The sequence below is a fragment of the Ovis canadensis genome, chromosome 1 (genome assembly GCF_042477335.2).
Source record: "Ovis canadensis isolate MfBH-ARS-UI-01 breed Bighorn chromosome 1, ARS-UI_OviCan_v2, whole genome shotgun sequence".
NCBI classification, from domain to species: Eukaryota; Metazoa; Chordata; class Mammalia; order Artiodactyla; family Bovidae; genus Ovis; species Ovis canadensis.
In genome coordinates, this window is record NC_091245.1 from 95,945,542 (window position 1) to 95,966,823 (window position 21,282).

The 21,282-nt window shown below is 38.4% G+C and overlaps 1 protein-coding gene across 3 annotated transcripts in view; it reads right to left on the reverse strand.

Moving 5' to 3' along the window:
* GDAP2 (ganglioside induced differentiation associated protein 2) overlaps nucleotides 1-21,282 on the reverse strand; it is an 88,300-nt gene that overhangs the window by 24,485 nt on the left and 42,533 nt on the right. For all 3 annotated transcript variants that reach the window (XR_011259558.1, XM_069602136.1, XM_069602141.1), the window contains exons 9-13: nucleotides 14,835-14,911; nucleotides 13,984-14,060; nucleotides 11,138-11,277; nucleotides 10,780-10,834; nucleotides 1,006-1,149 (exon numbers count right to left, since the gene is read on the reverse strand). Coding sequence is in view for 2 of the 3 variants with exons in the window: in XM_069602136.1 (XP_069458237.1) it covers nucleotides 1,006-1,149; nucleotides 10,780-10,834; nucleotides 11,138-11,277; nucleotides 13,984-14,060; nucleotides 14,835-14,911 (493 nt within the window). In the remaining variant the exon portion in view is untranslated. The remainder of the gene's footprint in view (nucleotides 1-1,005; nucleotides 1,150-10,779; nucleotides 10,835-11,137; nucleotides 11,278-13,983; nucleotides 14,061-14,834; nucleotides 14,912-21,282) is intronic.

The following is a 21,282-nucleotide window of genomic DNA, read 5'->3' on the forward strand; positions in this document are numbered from 1 at the left end:
GGTTTAGTGGTAAACTATCTGCCTGCCAGCGCAGGAGATGTGGGTTCGATCCCTGTGTCAGGAAGAACCCACTCCAGTATTTTTGTCTGGAAAATCCAATGGACAGAGAAGCCTGACGGCCTACAGTCCATCAGGTCACAACAGTCAGACAGGACTGAGTACACCACATAAAGGGAAACAGAAATCGCATCTGAAGTTGGAGAAATTTTAGAGAAAAAATGTCTTGTAGAATATTTACTTTATATATGTTGTACAATAGTTAAGGAAGAATAATTCACTTAAAGCTTAAGATAACCTACAAATATATGCTCTGGTTCATCCCCCAAAATATGCAATCAGCAATAATTAAGTAAAGCAACTGATAATTGCCTTATTATCACTTGCCTTATTTGGCAAGCATGTTACACTTTTTTGTTTTTAACTACTAAAGTGATAGTGCAAGTAACCACAAAGGACTAGAGCTCTGATGAAATTCTAGAGTAGCCATTTCTTAGTGTTTAATAGATTGATATAAGTAACAATGTTACTATTATTGGTTGACACTCTTACAAACATTATACAGACGGAACTTTTAGTAGGGTAAAGACTAAAATAGGCTACTTGGCTTACAATGAATGCTGAAAAATGCTGGATACCAACAGATTCTTCTGGTTCTATTTATGTAGATGAAAAGTCATTTAGTCTTAATAAAATTAGGCCTAGGTATGTCTCAGAGGTGGTGGAAAACTGACAATACAAGCAAGGATTGGATTTATACTTACAGCGAAAATGTTTCTCATTGAAAAGAGGGGGAAGGCCCTGGGGGGTAAGGCCTCTCTTAGAATCAAGCATTTTCCTAAAAGTTACCTTAGGAGAAGAATGTCAAATGATACTATCCAGTTTACTAAAACACATTAACTGTATCAACAGCATCTTATAATGAAAAGATTATGTGCTTAGACGAACTGCATTATAAAATAGTTACAATAATACTCTAGGTGAGGAAGAGTTCCTGGTACTTCTTACCCTGGCATCATATTCAAGGACGAAAGGAGGAAAGTCGATCTGTTCTGGAGAGATGGCAGAAAACAGCTGGTGGAGGCTGTCCACATGGTGGATTTTGTCCTTCAGTCCTGAGACAGAAAAGGTGGTAAAAAACCATGTTGATACCTGATTAATAGAAGGAAAAAAAAATGATTTAAGCTAGTGGCAAGAATCAGAAATACACACACGATCTTGAAAATTTATGTTAGATAAAAACGATTTCAGAATTGAAGTTGATATCAAAAAAATCTTGTCATAAGCAGTGTTTTTTGAAATGCAGGTCATAGTGCATCACTGAATTATGCAATCAGTTTAGTGGACTGTGAACAGCATTAAGAACAAAAAGAAATGTGCTAGAGCAACAATTATTAAGGAACGCAGCAAGAATGAGCTGTCTCCTGAAGCGTCAGTTTCTGTTATATGTCTGTGTGCTCCTGTGCCCACAGTGTCTTGTGATGTGATACAATGTGCTTTTTGTTGTGGGTAGTGGTCAAAACCATTGCACTCTGATGGAATACTGACTCACTGGTACTGTGAAAATGTTTAATACTTCCAAACCTCAGAAACACTTTTCACTTTTTAAAAAATGAGATTGAAACTTTTTGCCAATTTTTGAGACATTTATTTTTCAGTTGACACTTGGCACCGAATCTCTCAAAGTGCATTTTCTGTGGATGAGCCACTCTTGCTCATTTTACTTCACAATATGCAGTTTTTCTATAAAAGCTAACCTGCAAAATTTGCTCATTGCAAAAAAAGAAAACACAGAATTCTTGACAGCAAACAATACTGGCATGAACTAGGCAATAGCTAGAACTTACAAATTATTGTTCATCGATCCAAACTGACCATCATAAATAGTCTTGCTTACCACAGGCTTGAACAACAGTCCCATGAGGTAGGTACAATGTTACTGCTATCCCCGTTTATAAAAGAAGGCAACCTATGTATGTGAATTCTCCCTGCACTGGCACGGCACATTGCAAGATACAACTGGGTACATTATAAATACACTACATGACACTTTGGGCAACTGCCAATCATTTTGTTAGTTTCTCTTTAACACCCTAACATGTTTTTCAGGGCTTGTTCCAAACCTTTCACATATTCCCAGTCCCTAATGCAAAATACTTTCTTCATGCTTACTTATGAGAAAAAGCATGGACTAACAGAGCCAACACTGAACTTATCTTTATCAGAATCTTGCCCAAACTTCCAGATTTGGCAGAGACCCATCTCCATTTCTCCCTGACAGCTCCAAACAGATTATCCCATCTATTGAATTCTCACAACCTTATGTTTAAATCTCATGTACAGCACTTACTTCTATTTCACAGGAATAGAATAGTTTCTTATAATTTCCCTAGCAATTGGCAGGCAATCATAGCATGGTCTAAAGTTTTAAAAGTTACAGACAGAACCATGAATTCATTGAAAAAGAATGAATGAATGACGACAAGGTCTATTTCATAATGAGTTTTATGACCTGGGTCACTATTCTATTTTGGCTATACTATGAGTGACTAGTATAGGGCTCAATAATAACATTACCCTCCGTACCCTCTCACCTTAACAAGTTTTATTTGGAGGGTGGTGGAGGGAAGGGGGACGCACTCAGCCTTTCTAGAACACGGTGAGTTAATATAAATCAAATTAGGCAGTCATTTAATTACACAAAAATACCCAGTTTTTTTACATCATTAAAAAAAAAATACAGGCTGTTATATACCTAACTGATATGAACTTCTGCAAACTCGATGAGTGAAAATTCTGGACTAGGATACAACCAGCCAAGAGTTAGCTGATAAATTAGTAAGAGCTACAGAGAGGGCATGGAGATTTCAGAGATCCTGGGAAGAGTTCAAGAGAATAAGACTGCAGAGTCAGAACAGAGAAGTATCTCAAGGATGTATCAGGAGGTGCATTTGCACAAGAAGTTATACATTTCCTGGGAATCTACTAAGTTCTAAGCATTGTGCACAGCTGTCAGTAATACAGGGTAACAGTGATGTGGCCATTCCTCTAATGTAAATGAGGAAACAGTGGAAACAGTGTCAGACTTTATTTTTCTGGGCTCCAAAATCACTGCAGATGGTGATTGCAGTCATGGAATTAAAAGACACTTACTCCTTGGAAGAAAAGTTATGACCAACCTAGACAGTATATTCAAAAGCAGAGACATTCCTTTGCTGACTGGAAGAAAAGTTATGACCAACCTAGACAGTATATTCAAAAGCAGAGACATTACTTTGCTGACTAAGGTCTGTCTAGTCAAGGCTATGGTTTTTCCAGTGGTCATGTATGGATGTGAGAGTTGGACTTTGAAGAAGGTTGAGCACCGAAGAATTGATGCGTTTGAACTGTGGTGTTGGAGAAGACTCTTGAGAGTCCCTTGGACTGCAAGGAGATCCAACCAGTCCATTCTGAAGGAGATCAACCGTGGGATTTCTTTGGAAGGAATGATGCTAAAGCTGAAACTCCAGTACTTTGGCCATCTCATGCAAAGAGTTGACTCATTGGAAAAGACTCTGATGCTGGGAGGGATTGGGGGCAGGAGGAGAAGGGGACGACAGAGGATGAGATGGCTGGATGGCATCACTGACTCGATGGACGTGAGTCTGAGTGAACTCCGGGAGTTGGTGATGGACAGGGAGGCCTGGCGTGCTGCGATTCATGGGGTCGCAAAGAGTCGGACACGAATGAGAGACTGAACTGAACTGAACTGAAAGGAGCCAGCTGGTAAGCAGAATAACAATCTCCTAAGGCCAAAAAAAAACAAAGCTAAATGCAATGAATGGTTCAAGGACATACCCAACTACCTGTCCTAGGCAAGGCACTGTGCTACTTGGATAAAAGTATAAAATTATGGAGCCAGAAGAAACGACACAGTGAATTAGTGTTCCACGGTCTCTTATCTCAGGACATTTTTACATGCTGCTTTGTTTACTTCTAAACCCTTTTTCTTCAATTCTTTGCCTAGTGAAAAACTGTCCTTCAGAGCTCAGGTTAGAATTCATCTCCATAAGAAAGCTTTCACTGACCATCCTCCACCCGAAGTGCGAGACGCAGCTTTCCGCTAAGAGTTCCAACAACACTGTGTTACTCATATTACTGTGTAACTGACATTCTCTGTGGTAGTAGCTGATTCTTTCAACCAATTCCCCCTGTGGGCATTGTCTCCTTTAACACTATATTTATAGGGTCTAACCAAAGCCCAACATGAAAAGTAAGGAATTCAATATATGTTGAAAGAATTAAATAGTTTCTGGACTTCCTACTTTACTATGTAGGGATGGTCTAATATTCTTCCAATCTACAATAGAAACAAATGTACTTCACTCTGGGCCCAGTCTCTTCATCTACAAAATGCAGAAGTTATACCTGAATGATTTTTAAGTCCCTCTTAGTTATACAGTTCCATGAACGGACTCGACTACGCTGCACATACTGACATGGTGAGGGGTGGTGGTAAATTCAAAGAGAAGGCTGGGCTTAGGAAGAATGGACAGTGATCATATACACTCAGTATCTGAAGGACAAACACATTTCTCCATTGCATTTCCCCCCCATTTTCCCCCGTTACCTCCCTTACATTCTTCAGACATTAACAAGAGAATGTTACTCAAAGCAGACAGAAGTGGAAACTTAGTTAAGAGTTTTCTGTCAGGGAGACCCAAGAGCATTGTCTTCAGTTTTTTTGTTTTGTTTGTTTATTTTTATAAAGCTCAGCTTTTAATTTTCAATTTAGTTCAGTTTAGTAGCTCAGTTGTGTCCAACTCTTTGCGACCCCATGGACTGCAGCACGCGAGGCCTCCTTGTCCATCACCAACTCCCGGAGTTTACTCAAACTCATGTCCATCGAGTTGGTGATGCCATCCAACCATCTCATCCTCTGTCATCCCCTTCTCCTCCCACCTTCATGTTTCCAAGCATCAGGGTCTTTTCAAATGAGTCAGTTCTTTGAATCAGGTGGCCAAAGTACTGGAGTTTCAGCTTCAGCATCAGTCCTTCCAGTGAATATTCAGGACTGATTTCCTTTAGGATGGACTGGTTGGATCTCTGTGCTATCCAACGGACTCTCAAGGAGCAGTGGCGGCAGAGGTGTGGGGTGGCAGTGGCCTGCTGCAGGGTCAGGGGCACTGAGTGCAGCAGTGCTGCATGGGACCTTCTGAAGGAGGTCACCATTATCTTCATTACCTCCACCATAGTTTGGCCTCAGGTCAATTAACAGGGAGGGAACACAGCCCTGCCCTTCAACAGAAAATCGGATTAAAGATTTACAAGCATGCACCCATCACAACAAGACCCAGTTTCCCCCTCAGTCAGTCTCTCCCATCAGGAAGCTTCCATTAGCCTCTTATCCTTCTCCATCAGAAGTCAGACAGACTGAAAACCACAATCACAGAAAACTAACCAATCTGATCACATGGACCACAGACTTGTCTAATTCAATGAAACTATAAGCCATGCTGTGTAGGGTCACCCAAGACAGATGGGTCATAGTGGAGAGCTCTGACAAAACGTGGTCCACTGGAGAAGGGAATAGCAAACCATTTCAGTATTCTTGCCTTGAGAACCCCATGAACAGTAATTTTCAGTTACTTACAACGTAAGTCATACATATACATTTATTTAGGTAAATTTGCATTACTCAGTATGTAGATATTTTTAAAAACAGAAGAAAGGTTTTCAGGTAAGAATACTGGAGCGGGTAGCCATTCCCTTCTTGAATGGTTCTTCCTGACCCAGGGATTGAACCCAGGTCTTCCAAACATGGAGGCAGATTCTTTACCATTTGAGCCACCTGGGAAGCCCAAAGAAAACTAAACATTTGAGAAAAAGACTGCTGAAATAGTCTGTGAATTGCAGAAATTCTTTCACCCAATTATTCACAAGTGCAGAGCCAAGAACATGGGACCACAAAACAACATAAATTAGGAAAAGATTGTTCACATGTGTGCACTCTAGTGATCTAATAGAGCCAGAATCAACAGTGGGTTTAAATATTATTAGTTTGTATCCTATTAGGAAATATCAAAAAAGAAAGAGAGTAGTGATTTATACGAGCAGTCAATTTATTATCACTTTGGGTGGAGTGCACTGGAAAAGATTTGAGAAGTATGGAAATCAGAAGAGTGTGTGTGATTCAGTTGTTTTATTATCCCTTGATTTTTTTCATCTCATTCTTTTATAATTACAACCACTCCATTTACAGTTTTTGACTTAGTATAAAATAATGGTGGATTTCTTTACATATGAGCTTTATTCTCTCAGTCCTCCAATGCTTTCTCCAGGCCAAAGTATTATGGAAAGGTAACAAAATGGTTCTCACTTCATACATTTTCCCTTCAGCCTCTGCCCAACCTGTCATTCACACTGACTCCTACAAGAAGCAGTTTTGGTGATAGCCAAAGTGACTGACTCGAACACTGAAACTTCTGGTAATGTTTATCCACTGATGTCACAGCAGGGGAAGGATAGCTGTTCACTCTCTCGTGTGGGGGATGAAAGGTTAAGTCAGATCTTCGAAAACAGTGGCTATATATTTTCATAAGTCTGGTGAATTCACAAAGAAATGCTCTTTAGATAAGTTTGAATTTGTGATAGAAGTAAAAAACAGTTTTTACCATTAAAAAATTATGAAAATGTTCCAACATTTATCAAAGTTGAAAGAATTTTACAAGGGACATAAGTACAGAAACCACTCAGACAATCATTAACATTTTCCTTATGTTTTCTTAAAAAAAATTTTTTTTATTAGTTCTGTCATTCATAATAAATTATTAGGATTCAACATTTTCTAGCTTTATGAATAGATACTGAGGACCACAAAAACATCTTTTAAATTTTAGCCATTCTAGTAGGAATGTAATATCTCACGTTGCTTTCATTTGTACTTTTCCAATAACTAATCGTCCTCGACATCTTTTCATCTGCTTACTTGCCATCTGTATATCTTCTGGTTAAGCCAGATTTTTGTACAAATCTTTTGACTATTTCTAAACTGTTTCCTTATTACTTACAGATTTCTTTACATATTCAAAAGACAAGACCTTTATTAGATAAATGTTTAATTTACAAAGATTTTCTCTTAGGCTGCAGATGATCTTTTCATTCTCTTCAGTTCAGTTCAGTCGCTCAGTCGTGTCTGACTCTTTGTGACCCCATGAATTGCAGCACGCCAGGCCTCCCTGTCCATCACCAACTCCCAGAGTCTACCCAAACCCACGTCCATCGAGTCGGTGATGCCATCCAGCCATCTCATCCTCTGTCATCCCCTTCTCCTCCTGCCCCCAATCCTTCCCAGCATTAGGGTCTTTTCCAATGAGTCAACTCTTAGCATGAGGTGGCCAAAGTATTGGAGTTTCAGCTTTAGCATCAGTCCTTCTCATTAACACCCAGGACTGATCTCCTTTAGGATGGACTGGTTGGATCTTCTTGCAGTGCAAGGGACTCTCAAGAGTCTTCTCCAACACCACAGCTCAAAAGCATCAATTCTTCGGCACTCAGCTTTCTTCACAGTCCAACTTTCACATCCATACATGACCACTGGAAAAACAATAGCCTCAACTAGACGGACCTCTGTTGGCAAAGTAACGTCTCTGCTTTTGAATATGCTATCTAGGTTGTTCATAACTTTTCTTCCAAGGAGAAAGCGTCTTTTAATCTCATGGCTGCAATCATCATCTGCAGTGATTTTGGAACCCCCCCAAAATAAAGTCTGACACTGTTTCCACTGTTTTCCCATCTATTTGCCATGAAGAGATGGGACCAGATGCCATGGTCTTAGTTTTCTGAATGTTGAGCTTTAAGCCAACTTTTTCACTCTCCTTCACTTTCATCAAGAGGCTTTTTAGTTCCTCTTCACTTTCATTCTCTTAAATATCTTCAAAACAGCAGAAGTTTTCAATTTTAATAAAGTTCAATTTTTTTATAGATTATGCTTTTGGTGTTAATTTAAGAAATAACTTGCTTTACTCAAGGTCACACAAACCTTTTTCTCCTATACTTTCTTCTAGAAGTTTAAAACATTTTATGTTTTACATTTAGGTCCTTGATTCATTCTCAGTTAACTTTGTACATGATGCAAGTCACAGATCAAAGTTCACTTTTTTTGCATATTGATATTCAATTGTTCCAATATCATTTGTTGAACAGACTATCCTTTTTCCACTGACCCAACTTTGCACTTTTGAAAAGATCAGTTATCCATATATATGTGAATCTATTTCTGGATTCTTTAATTCTGCTCTGTTGATCAATTTGTCTACCTTCATGCCCATACCTCAGAGAAGGCAATGGCAACCCACTCTAGTACTCTTGCCTGGAAAATCCCACAGACAGAGGAGCCTGGTAGGCTGCAGTCCATGGGTTGCAAAGAGTTGGACACGACTAAGTGACTTCACTTTCACTTTTCACTTTCATACACTGGAGAAGGAAACGGCAACCCACTCCAGTATTCTTCCCTGGAGAATCTCAGGGACGGGGGAGCCTGGTGGGCTGCCGTCTCTGGGGTCGCAGAGAGTCGGACACGACTGAAGCGACTTAGCAGCAGCAGCAGCATGCCCATACCTCACTGTCTTGAGTACTGCAGCTTTAGAATTAGCACTGAAAGCAGATAGTGTTGGTCCTGCAACCATGTTCTTTTCCTGAGTTGTTTTGGCTATTTTAGATTCTTTGCATTTGAATTGGTCAATTTCTACCAAAAAAAAGCTTGCTGAAATTTTGGTTAGGACTGAGCTGAACCTATAGCTTCAGCAAGAAATGACAATTTAACAATATTAAGCTTTCTAATCCATACATACAGTATATGTCTTCATTTATTTAGGTCTGTTTTAATGTATGTCATCAATGTTTTACAGCATACAGTGGGCTACCGTCCATGGGGTCACAAAGAGGCAGACACAACTGAGCAACTACTACTAATATTACTAACTTGTACAATGTATCAGTCTTTCACGTTTTTTGTCATATTCATCATTAACTACTTAATATTTTTGATGCTAGTGTGAATTATAATGCTTTTTAAATTTCAAAGTATTTCTTTCTAATATGGATAATAGATTTCTGAATATTGATCTTAAACCCTGAAATACTGCTAAAAAGTTACTCATTAATTCTAGTATTAATAGCTTTTCTGAGGATACTACAAGGTTTTCCACATAGATAATCATGTCATCTGTCAATCAAGACAGTTTTTTTTACTCCTTTCTAAATTGAGATGCTTTTTGTTCCTTTTTCTTGCCATATTAACACTGGCTAGCCCCTCTAGTACCATTCTGAGTACAAGTGGGAAATGGCAGGCTTTCTTGCAAAAGACATACTAAAAATCTAGCTAATCCTTCTCTGTGTCTCCATTTAAGAAAAAACTTCAGTAGCTACTGGATGAATAAAAAAGAAAATGGATGATGAAATTTTGGGAAATAGTCAAGCATTACTTCTGTAAGTGCTATAGAAAAAAAAAAAATTAGCCACCTGCTGAACATAATGAAATTAACTTGCCCAAGAGTGGGGAAGTTAATAGTATACTATCTGGTAAGGCTATGCAGTCAGAAGTCAATTGAATGAAGAGCAGGAAAGACAATTATAAGCGATTTAATTGACTACTCAGACATTTTATGTTTTTAAAAAAGCCTGACCAAGCATAAGCATAGCACTTAATACTGTGCTGTTGTGACACTGAGGGACCAAAAGGAAATTTGCAGCTTTTAAAAGAATTATTTAAAACATTTCATGCAAAATTTAAAGATGGTATTTCAATGAGAAACAACAATTTTGTAAACAGTGACAAATTTCCCAAAGTGGAAACCATTCTCATCGAAGTCTTCACTCATCTTAGTTATGAAATATAATGAGGACTTTTCACTACTTATCTTAATTTCTCTACAGCACTTTAAAATAACAACTGTTTCTACCATCTCTGATGCTTTGCCCATCCACTGGCTTCCACAGCATTAGTCAACCTTGGTTCTCCTGCTGCTTTTTTGATTACTTCTTGGTTTCCTTCCCTGATCCCAGTGCTCTGTCTTCAGCTGTTGTCTTTGGTCTAAGTCTGTGGTTTTATTCATTAACACTTTTAAAGAGTTAAAGCTCTATTTACTTGATGATGACTCTCAAAATTTACATCCCAATCCATGACTGCTGTATCTGATGACTTGTAGGAGTACCTACTAGTGGCAGGATTGGTCAGAGAGGTTTCTTTTTTTCTTTTTTACATAAAGTAATTATTAAGCTGAGATCTGAAGGATAAAATAGGAATTAGCCAGGAAGAGGGGCAGGAAAAAGCCCAGATTAACTAAGAGCTGCGCTTAGTCGCTCAGTCATGTCCAACCTCTTTGAGACCCCATGGACTGTAGCCCACCAGGTTCCTCTGTCCATGGGGATTCTACAGGCAAGAATACTAAAGTGGGTTGCCATGCCATCCTTCAGGGGATCTTTCCAACCCAGGAATCGAACCCAGGTCTTGTGCATTGTAGGTGGATTCTTTATCATCTGAGCCATCAGGTAAGCCCAAACAAAGACCACAGAGAGGCAAGGACAGAGGGGCTAATGGCTTGTAAAGGTCACTGACAAAGACATCTGAGTTACATGGGACCAAAACATTAGGACAACTAGAGATCCCTTAAAAATGAAGGGTAAACAAGGAAATTAGCAGTCACAATGGTAACAGCAAGAATTAAGATGATGAAATATATCTTAATATGCAGGTATGTAGTGCACTTAACGTCAAGATTTAGCAGAAAGAAAAATACCTACCTTTGAACGAAATGTTGGATGAACAAAATAAACAGCTTTCAAATTCCTCTTGTACCTGATTCAAAACAAACAAAAAAAAAGGGTCAGTATAAGCCATGCCTAAAACCAATCACCATTATGAACAATTAACTCTTTCTGCAGGAGTTTAGAAGCAGGAAAAAGTTTACAGATGAATTTACTCTGACACAAAATAAACTGGAATTAAGGGGAGACTCCTATTATTAAAATACGCAATCAATACATTATAAAAATCTGTTATATGAACTATCCTTTCACAGAATATACAACAATGTTTGCTACTGCTTAATACTGGGAAAGGAAAAAGCTAGTGACCCCCTTCAAAACTTGAGAAACTGACTTGACATCGACGACGTCATAGAGTTTCTTCAGGAAGTCTGAGTCCAGGTGGTTGTACTCGCTGGTCAGGGTGTGGAAATACACTAACACATATTCCTTCACAGCAATGTGGTCCATTACGTGGATGAAATATAAGAGAGCCTAGAAGAAAGAGGAATAAAAGTAACGGTCACTTTGTATAGTAGTCTGTCTCATAGCGAGTGTGTGCGTGTGTGTGTGTGCGTGTGTGTGTGTGCGCTCGGCTGTGTCTAACTCTCTGCGACCCCATGGACCATAACCTGCCAGGCTCCTCTGTCCATGGGATTTTCTAGGCAAGAATATTGGAGTGGGTTGCCATTTCTTACTCCAGGGGATTTGCCTGACCCAGGGATCGAATCTACATCTCTTGTATCTCCTCCACTGGCAGGTGGATGCTTTACTAATGTGCCACCTGAGGCCAAGAGAGAAAAAAAACCCAGGAGCTTAATCTAATATGTGCTCCAGACACTGCAGACATCAGGAACAAGTCTCTCTTCAAAAAGATCTTCCCAGAATGCTATGGTACGTTCCCTTTCTGTCCTAATTGATGGAGGAGAGTATCTCCCTCCTCTCAAATGAGCTCTTGGTATATACAAAAGAGCTCTTCAGTCAACAACCAGGTCTTTTCTCTCTGGGATAATGATTTCAAAACCGTTAGAGAATTTCTAGACTTTTAATCATTCTTGAAGGTTCTACCTGAGTTCAGTGACAAAACTTTGCAGTCTCCACTGAGATACGGACTCATGCCTCACATGGCTCACTATGAGGGCTAATCTGTTCAGCATCTTTAACACTGAACTGAATGAGGAAAATGAGAACAGGTTTAGTGAGCAGAAGGCAGTAGGCTGGGCAGCACTTCTACTGACTCAAACTTAATGTGACCTGGATCAGTTAGAAAAGTATGCCATTACAAGAAGGATGAAATTTAAGAGAAGCATTAAGTTCAAAGCAGAGATACAACATGGGCAGGGCCAGCATGACCCACTGATGTAGCTATAAACAATGACACACAGGACGCTGAGAGGCAGCCACTGAAGGATTACTATCAAACAGGCTATTTCCCCACTTTTGCCTCAGGGGAGTCCTTGGCATTCACACGAATGGACTGCTAAGGATTAGTTAGCATGGGTCCAACTGCTACCAGAGCAGAGGGAGGAGGGCACTAAGGAAACACATCTTATTTCCAGTCGTTAGCTGGTTTGGGCCTCACAATATAAATGAAGTGATATATCATAAACATTCAGAACACCATGCAAATACCCGTCAGAATCAAAGAGGTTTACGCTTTTATTGGTATGAATCATATTATTACTGCTGTGAATAAATGTCATGCTGATTACTATAAATAGCTGAGTGTTTAAGGGGTGTGTGTGTGTGTGTATGTACTTATTATTTCTGCTCTTACCAGAGTGCTTCTGGTCCTCTTTCTGTCCACTTACCACCTCCTGCCCAGGGCAATTAAGATACCCATTTTCAGCTTCAAATTCTCCATCTTTAACTTAAATTTTTTCATTTATAAAGAAGTATAGCCACATGACAGAAAAATATAGAAAAGAAATTCTCCCTAAAATTACGAAATCCAGTTTAAGATACTGACTTCCAGTTTTGACCTTTATGCTTAAACTCCCGTCCTGCTTCCCTTGCCCAAAAAAAGGTCAATGTGTACATACTATGTATCACTTTTTCTTCTATTGATACTATATCATAAACATTTTCTTATAGTACTTAACCTCATAACCATGATTTTTTCAGGGTCACAGAACATTCCATTTATGGATGCAAAGTAATGAACTTAACAGAATTTGTTATTTTGTGTCACAAATGAGCCTGTGAGTAACATGCCAGATTCAAGGCTTTCCCAATTTTTTCTTTAATCTAAACATCAGGGACTAGGACTCTATGGGCTTAGCCAGGTGTAATCATCTGCTTTTGCACAATGGTGTTTTATCTTAAAATTGTATGCAGCTTTTACACTTTTGAGTCCTTTTTTTTAAACTATAGTTAAAAATTATTTATTAAAGTGAGTCTCTTCCTTTACAGTTAGTTTCTATCACGACTAATCTTCTAGGATGATCTATGTATTTATCCTTTGGATTCGACTGTCCCTTGCCCAAGTATTCCACAATTCGGGCAGTTTCTTGGCCAATAGCTATTTTCATTCTTAGGATTACTTCCTTAGTAGTTAGTACAAATTCTCAGAAATTACTAGGTCACTTTGATAGTTTTAATTAATCTTTGATGACAATGATTATTATTTAAAAGTAATGGCTAAAAAATAAAAGGAATGGCTAATTTTGAAGGTGAAAAAAGATACCTCATTTTAATTGACTTTTTTTTTTCACTACTAATCAGGTTGAACATTTTCTTATTTACTAGTAATACTGTTTCTTCTGCTATGAATCATCTGTTTCTGTTCTTTAACTTCAAAAGAAGGGATTACGAAATGACGACATCTTGGGTTAACTACATCTCTGGTTTCTTCTCTTCAGATAGATTCTCAAAAGTTTACGTTTCTTTTTTCAAGAAAGGCAGATAATACAGAATGAGTCCAACCAAAAACTTGCCGTTTACGTCATGCCTAAAACACAGTAGCTGAATTTTTAGAAACCCCATTGTGGCATTTCAGGATTCTGTTTCTCCAAGAACACAAGGCCAGATCCCCCACTGACAGAAATGGTGTGCGCCACCCTGTAGAACCACGGCTGCCACTCAGTCACAGACATGCAACTCTGTCTCAGCTCATACTCTAAGCCCTGACTCCAAACTCATACCCTACTTAGTTTTTAAAAATCAATGTTATTTATAAAACAAAGCCTCTTTATGGCTTACCTTGTCCATGTCTATTAATGTTACAGGAATGTTTCTTCCAACTACCACCATCACCGTGCGACCACAGTTATCCACACCTACAAACAGGAAATGTGATCAGCACCCAGAAACTTTATTCCAAGAGTATTACTTGTCCTGGGCTCTGACCTTATAAAAATATTCTAAACAAATGTAAAAGACGAAAAACTAGAATATAAGCTTTCCAAATTTCATCTTCGGATTTCTTTCACTAGATGGAAAATCACTTTTTAATTTTTTTTTCAGCTTCATGAAGTTTTGATGACTGCCGTTGCTTTTAAGGTAAGCCCTCTTATAGGTTTTAAATCTGGGCAAACCAAAGGTAAGGTCACAGGATAAAGATCATTTTATAAATAGCTTTCTATTTAAGTTAACTAATAACGTTAGTGATCCAAGAAAAACTAAATGGAACTCAAATCTGAAAATTAACAAGTACTGCCTGGAAAAGAAATATAAAGGGGAAATCTGATAACTTTCACTGTCTCTGTTATATATTTATATAATGTTTGAATTCTGTATAAAGAGATAATGGTACTTTAAAACTAGGAAAAAATTTATAAGACACAAAAAAGGAAAAAAAAGGACTTCATTTAAGAAATGAAGTTGGCCAATATAGAAAAACTAGCTGAAAATCTTACAGGTTGATATGATATTTTTAACATATTGATGATGAGCAAAACCTACCTTCACTGTACCAAAAAAAAAACCACAAAACAAAAACAACTATATATAGTCAAAATGGGCAAAATCAGAGAAGAATGAAGTCCATAACAGCATACCAAATAATGTCTTTTAATCAGTAAAAGAATAAGCTACCATGTCTTTAAGCTCACCTGTTTGGTATAAGGCTTTTAGAGAAGCAATATCAGATAGATCCTCAGATCTTGCTTGACACAACCAGCGATTATAACTAGAGAAATAAAGGATATAATTATAATAAACAGTTGTAAATCTATAAATGAGACCTGTTTTTAGTTTAAAGAATGCTTTATTATAATGAGGAAGGAGTTAAAGAGGCTGTTACACTATGCTGAATCTCTACGGTTATTAAAAAACAAAACAGATGAGTTACTGAGAAAGGAAGATGTTCACACCAGACGACTTTTAAAATTATTTTTTGAGCAAATGAAGGCTACTCATATAATTGGCTAAGATACCAAGCACTCAAACTAACGTTGTTTTTAAAATACTATTATTTTCCTCTACTTGAAAGAAAATGCAAATAAAGCTTAAAGCAATAGCAGTTTTCCACAAGAGATGTTCACTCATTCGACGAAGACTTACTGACTGCTTACTTCATGAGAGGTATTGAGAATACTCTAGTGAATGGACATGGTCAGACACTCAAGGAATTTACTTTTCAGAAGAAAAACAGCTAAGTGTTGTACATGTTTTGCCAGATCACAAAGAAACTAGGTAATTTTTTTCTGGGAAGTCCAGGCTTATTTAATGACTGACTAATCACACTAGCTCTGCTGATACTCCATATACCAGATCATAGAGACTGCATTTTGGCTTTGGCTAAGAGAATGTTAAAATTGGAAAAAACATTAAAAATCTCAAAGAGCTTTTAGGCTCTGAAGCTTTTAGGTCTCATCTGGCAACATCCTACAACATTAAAAACAACAACAACAACAAAACTAAACCAGGAGAGAGGATATTTGGGTTCTCATCTTATCACTTTCTGTGCAACCTTAATAAAGACACTTCAGCTCTATGGACCTTAGTTTCCTGATCTGCGAAACAGTGTTTCTGCAGAACACCTTTCAGCTATAAAACCACACAACTAAGGATATTTAATAGGAAGGCTATTACATAGGGGCCTCCCTGGTGGCTCAGAGGTTAAAGCGTCTGCCTGCAGTGCGGGAGACCTGGGTTTGATTCCTGGGTCGGGAAGATCCCTTGGAGAAGGAAATGGCAACCCACTCCAGTATTCTTGCCTGGAGAATCCCAAAGACGGAGAAGCCTGGTGGCCTACAGTCCGGGGGGTTCGCAAAGAGTTGGATACGACTGAGCGACTTCACTTCACTTCGATTACACAGGGACTGTAATCAACAAGTGATATGCCTGCTAGGTTCATGGAAACTGCTGCTTGTGAAGAATAAACTTAGTATTGGGAATTCCCTGGCAGTCCAGGGTTTAGGACTCTTGTGTTAGATTCCTGGTCTGGGAATGTAGATTCCACAAGCCATGCAGCGTGGCCAAACATTTATTAAAAACTGGAAAACAAAAACAAAAGCCCACTTAGTACTGCACAGTTCTATAGTCTGCCTTTTCAAATTTAGAAACATGCCCACCTGTGCTAACTGAATTTAAAGTCAACAGCTCTTAGTGTTAGTCTAAGATACAATGTGCAAGTCAAGAAAGGATCTATGTTTATTTTAGTTCTCCCTGTTCATATGTACAATTCCATATTTTCACACAGAGCTATTTCCCAGGTTATTTACACTAATCCCCCAACTGTACTGCTTTCTAATTGTTTTATGATTAAACCATCTCCATATCAAGACTAAAGAGAATAGTATATCTTAAGTGTCTTATAAGCACCACAGGTTATAACACAAACATGCAACAGGAATTCAGTAAATATCTGTTCATTTCTATACTCTGTGTATTCATTGCCTCATTTTTCAAAGACTTATTGCAAAAATGCAATGCCTGCATCATAGTAGGGATTCAAATCTTTGTTGAATGAAATAATAAACATAAGTATTATTCAGGGTATTTTGGAGCCCTGAGAAGAGCAAAAGGCCCTTGGATTCAGAGTTTAAGGCTGAACATACGAGACAGACATATTACAAAGACAACTAACACTGTAATAATACAGTATGAGACAAGCAATCTAGCAGACATCGAAATGCTCTATCAATCAAGTATGTCTCTAAGAGGGGGACTGTGGGAGTAGGGGTCTGGGGCAGAGTGAGGAGTGGGTGGAAGCAAGTTCCAGAACTGTGGTAGAACTGCTTCCCGCTTCATACCACAAAGATCAGCACAAGGCTTTTTCCCCACTCACTGCACTATTTGTGTCCATTCTGCTAGACCTCGAGATAGGGACTATGTCTTCATTGTCTCTATATTTCTGGGAAGTCTCTAGGGTAGTTCCTGATACTCAGTCACTATGTATTCAATGAACTCTAAAGAAAAAAAAAATTTTAAATGGGAACTCAGACGCACAGAATAGAACTAATCACCTTGCTTCAAAACACTCTCATCACTGGTACATGCATGGTTCTCTTTTAAAAAGTAGTTATCTAGTTAGTTATTTTTAATGATGTCATAAGCACTCCAAAATCTACCCCAAACAAAAGTTAGCACCATCACAAACCTCCATCTAATCACCATGGTCCAATTCTAGCTTCTGCCTCTCCTCACTCATCATGTGGAATCTCAGGTTCCTCATTTTCTAGTTTTCCTTTTTATATAATTTTAATTTCTCTACACATATTCCTAAAAAGCTTTTTTGGCTATTTTTAACTATTCTAAACAGACAAAAGCTTATCACAAAATTTTAGGGGTCTAGTTTTTGGTCTTACTGCTAAAATTCATCTCTATTGTTGGGTATCAATGTTGTTCATTCTCTTTGACTATTACCTATAATGTACTTACACTATATGAAAACAGTAGTTTTCATCCACTCTCCTACTGACAGGGACTCGAGCTATTCCCAGGTTTCTGCCACTGTGAACATGCTACAATCAACTTATTTCACATATCTCCTGGTATATGTATGTTTGATTTCTCCTGGGGACACCCCTAGGTATGGAAATGGAACATACAGGGTATGTTTGGTTTCAAGGTCTAAACTGTTTTCCACATTTTTCACTGGTTTATGCTTCTGCAAGCAATGAACAGGAGGTTCTAAGAATCCATGTCCTCTTCAATACTTGATCTGAGCAAATATTTTAATTGTCAATCAACTAGGTTTAAAATCATATTTCATTTCCCTGGTTGTTTATGATGCTGAGATCCTGTTCATATTTCCTGGCTTTTTCTTTTTCTGTGAGATGCCTGTTCATACTGTTTGTCCATTTATCTATTGGGTTGCTTGTTCTTTTCTCACTTATTTGTAGGAGTTCTTTATATATTTTTGATCTAATCATTTGTATTAGATCAAAAATACAAAGGTTCGTGACACTGTACAGGAGACAGGGTAAGACCATTCCATGGAGAAGAAATGCAAAAAAGCAAGATGGCTGTTTGAGGATAGCTGTGAAAAGAAGAGAAGCAAAAAGCAAAGGAGAAAAGGAAAGATATAAGGATCTGAATGCAGAGTTCCAAAGAATAGCAAGGAGAGATAAGAAAGCCTTCCTCAGCGATCAATGCAAAGAAATAGAGGAAAACAACAGAATGGGAAAGACCAGAGATCTCTTCAAGAAAATTAGAGATACCAAGGGAACTTTTTATGCAAAGATGGGCACAATTATAGACAGAAATGGTATGGACCTAACAGAAGCAGAAGATATTAAGAAGAGGTGACAAGAATACACGGAAGAATTGTACAAAAAAGAATCTTCACAACCCAGATAATCACAATGGTGTGATCACTCACCTAGAGCCAGACATCCTGGAATGTGAAGCCAAGTGGGCCTTAAAAAGCATCACTATGAACAAAGCTAGTGGAGGTGATGAAATTCCAGTTGAGCTATTTCAAATCCTGAAAGATGATGCTGTGAAAGTGCTGCACTCAATATGCCAACAAATTTGGAAAACTCAGCAGTGGCCACAGGACTGGAAAAGGTCAATTTTCATTCCAATCCCAAAGAAAGGCAATGCCAAAGAATGCTCAATCTACCACACAATTGCACTCAGCTCACACTCTAGTAAAGTAATGTTCAAAATTCTCCAAGCCAGGCTTCAGCAATATGTGAATCGTGAACTTCCAGTTGTTCAAGCTGGTTTTAGAAAAGGCAGAGGAACCAGAGATCAAATTGCCAATATCCGCTGGATCATCAAAAGAGCTAGAGAGTTCCAGAAAAACATCTATTTCTGCTTTACTGACTATGCCAAAGCCTTTGACTGTGTGGATCACAATAAACTGTGGAAAATTCTGAGAGAGATGGGAATACCAGACCACCTGACCTGCCTCTTACGAAACCTATATGCAGGTCAGGAAGCAACAGTTAGAACTGGACATGGAACAACAGACTGGTTCCAAATAGGAAAAGGAGTCCATCAAGGCTGTATATTGTCACCCTGCTTATTTAACTTCTATGCAGAGTACATCATGAGAAACGCTGGGCTGGAAGAAACACAAGCTGGAATCAAGATTGCTGGGAGAAATATCAATAACCTCAGATATGCAGATGACACCACCCTTATGGCAGAAAGTGAAGAGGAGCTAAAAAGCCTCTTGATGAAAGTGAAGTGGAGAGTGAAAAAGTTGGCTTAAAGCTCAACATTCAGAAAATGAAGATCATGGCATCCAGTCCCATTACTTCATGGGAGATAGATGGGGAAACAGTGTCAGACTTTAATTTTTGGACTCCAGAATCACTGCAGATGGGATTGCAGCCACGAAATTAAAAGACGCTTACTCCTTGGAAGGAAAGTTATGACCAACCTAGATAGCATATTCAAAAGCAGAGACATTACTTCGCCAACAAAGGTCAGTCTAGTCAAAGCTATGGTTTTTCCAATGGTCATGTATGGATGTGAGAGTTGGACTGTGAGGAAAGCTGAGCACTGAAGAATTGATGCTTTTGAACTGTGGTGTAGGAGAAGACTCTTGAGAGTCCCTTGGACTGCAAGGAGATCCAACCAGTGCATTCTAAAGGAGATCAGTCCTGGGTGTTCTTTGGAAGGACTGATGCTGAAGCTGAAACTCCAATAGTTTGGCCACCTCATGCAAAGAGGTGACTCATTGGAAAAGACCCTGATGCTTGCAGGGATTGGGGGCAGGAGGAGAAGGGGACGACAGAGGATGAGATGGCTGGATGACATCACTGACTCGATGAACATGAGTTTGAGTAAACTCCAGGAGTTGGTGATGGACAGGGAAGCCTGGTGTGCTGTGATTCATGGGGTCGCAAAGAGTTGGACACGACTGAGCGACTGAACTGAACTGACTGAGCTGAATCATTTGCCAGTTGTGTGTATTGTGAATACTCATATTCTGCAATTTGCCTTTCACTTACTTTAAGCTTAATTGCCCCACTTTCTGTAGTTCTTATCTTTAATATAGTCAAGATTAATTTCTTTTGAAGTCAGTGCTTTTTATATTTTGTTTAAGAAATCTGTTTTTTCTTATTGGTATGAGGAATACTAACCTATGACTCCTTCCATGAATTTTAAGTTTTTAAAAATTTAAGTCTTTAACCCATCTAAAATTAATTTTAGCCCATAATATGAAGTGAAATAATGTAAACTCAAAAATGTTTTCAACCTCATCTGTGATAAACAACTTGAAATCCTAGGATAGGCAAATCTTTATGAACATGATTATGGAAGAAGGTTATAGCTTACATCAGATTCTTAAAGGCTTTATGATTTAAAAAAGGTTCAGAATCACTGCTGAGACCCTAGCAACTATTATTGTTGCTAAGAACCCTGAGATGAATTCCGATGCAACAACTTACAACTGCCATCTTCATCTGGTTTCTTCTTCATTCTCACTGTCCCCTCTGTTCTATAGATTGTGTATATTTGCTTTGATTATCTCTGTTTCCCCCACCTATTCAAAGAATATTTTAAACTTTCCGTTCTATTTTTGAAAACTGCACCTCACTTTTTGCTAGTTTCCATTTTATTTCAATGAAGACATGGAACCTTTCATCCTAATCCAACAATCAAAACAAAAGCTAAAAATCAAACAAGAAAAAACACCCCAACCTCAAAAGCTTATTATTTTGATAGGTAAAATTTAATCACTGGTTAACAGTCACACAAAATACATCACAATGGCAGCAAAAGTACCCACTACTGTGCTCTCCAGGCAGATACACTGAGTAGATGGTTTCTCAATAGACTACAGTCAGCTAAGGTTGGATGTTGCCCTCACGAAGCAAACACAAGCCTGTTTCTTCTAGTTAATAAATTACCATCCAACTGCACAACCAAGAGTTGAATAATGAAGACAATTCAAGCTAAATTACTCTTAAAAGTCTACTAACTAACCTACTTATTGGTATACAACCAACAGCCCAGGGAAAATTTTCACTTTGAAATTAACACAAGCTTTCCCTGACCTCATGCAGCTGTCCCACATTGGACTTAGTTAAAACTCTTGTTATATATACTCTTAATGCATCCTGTAATTTAAATACATTTTCATATATTAATGGG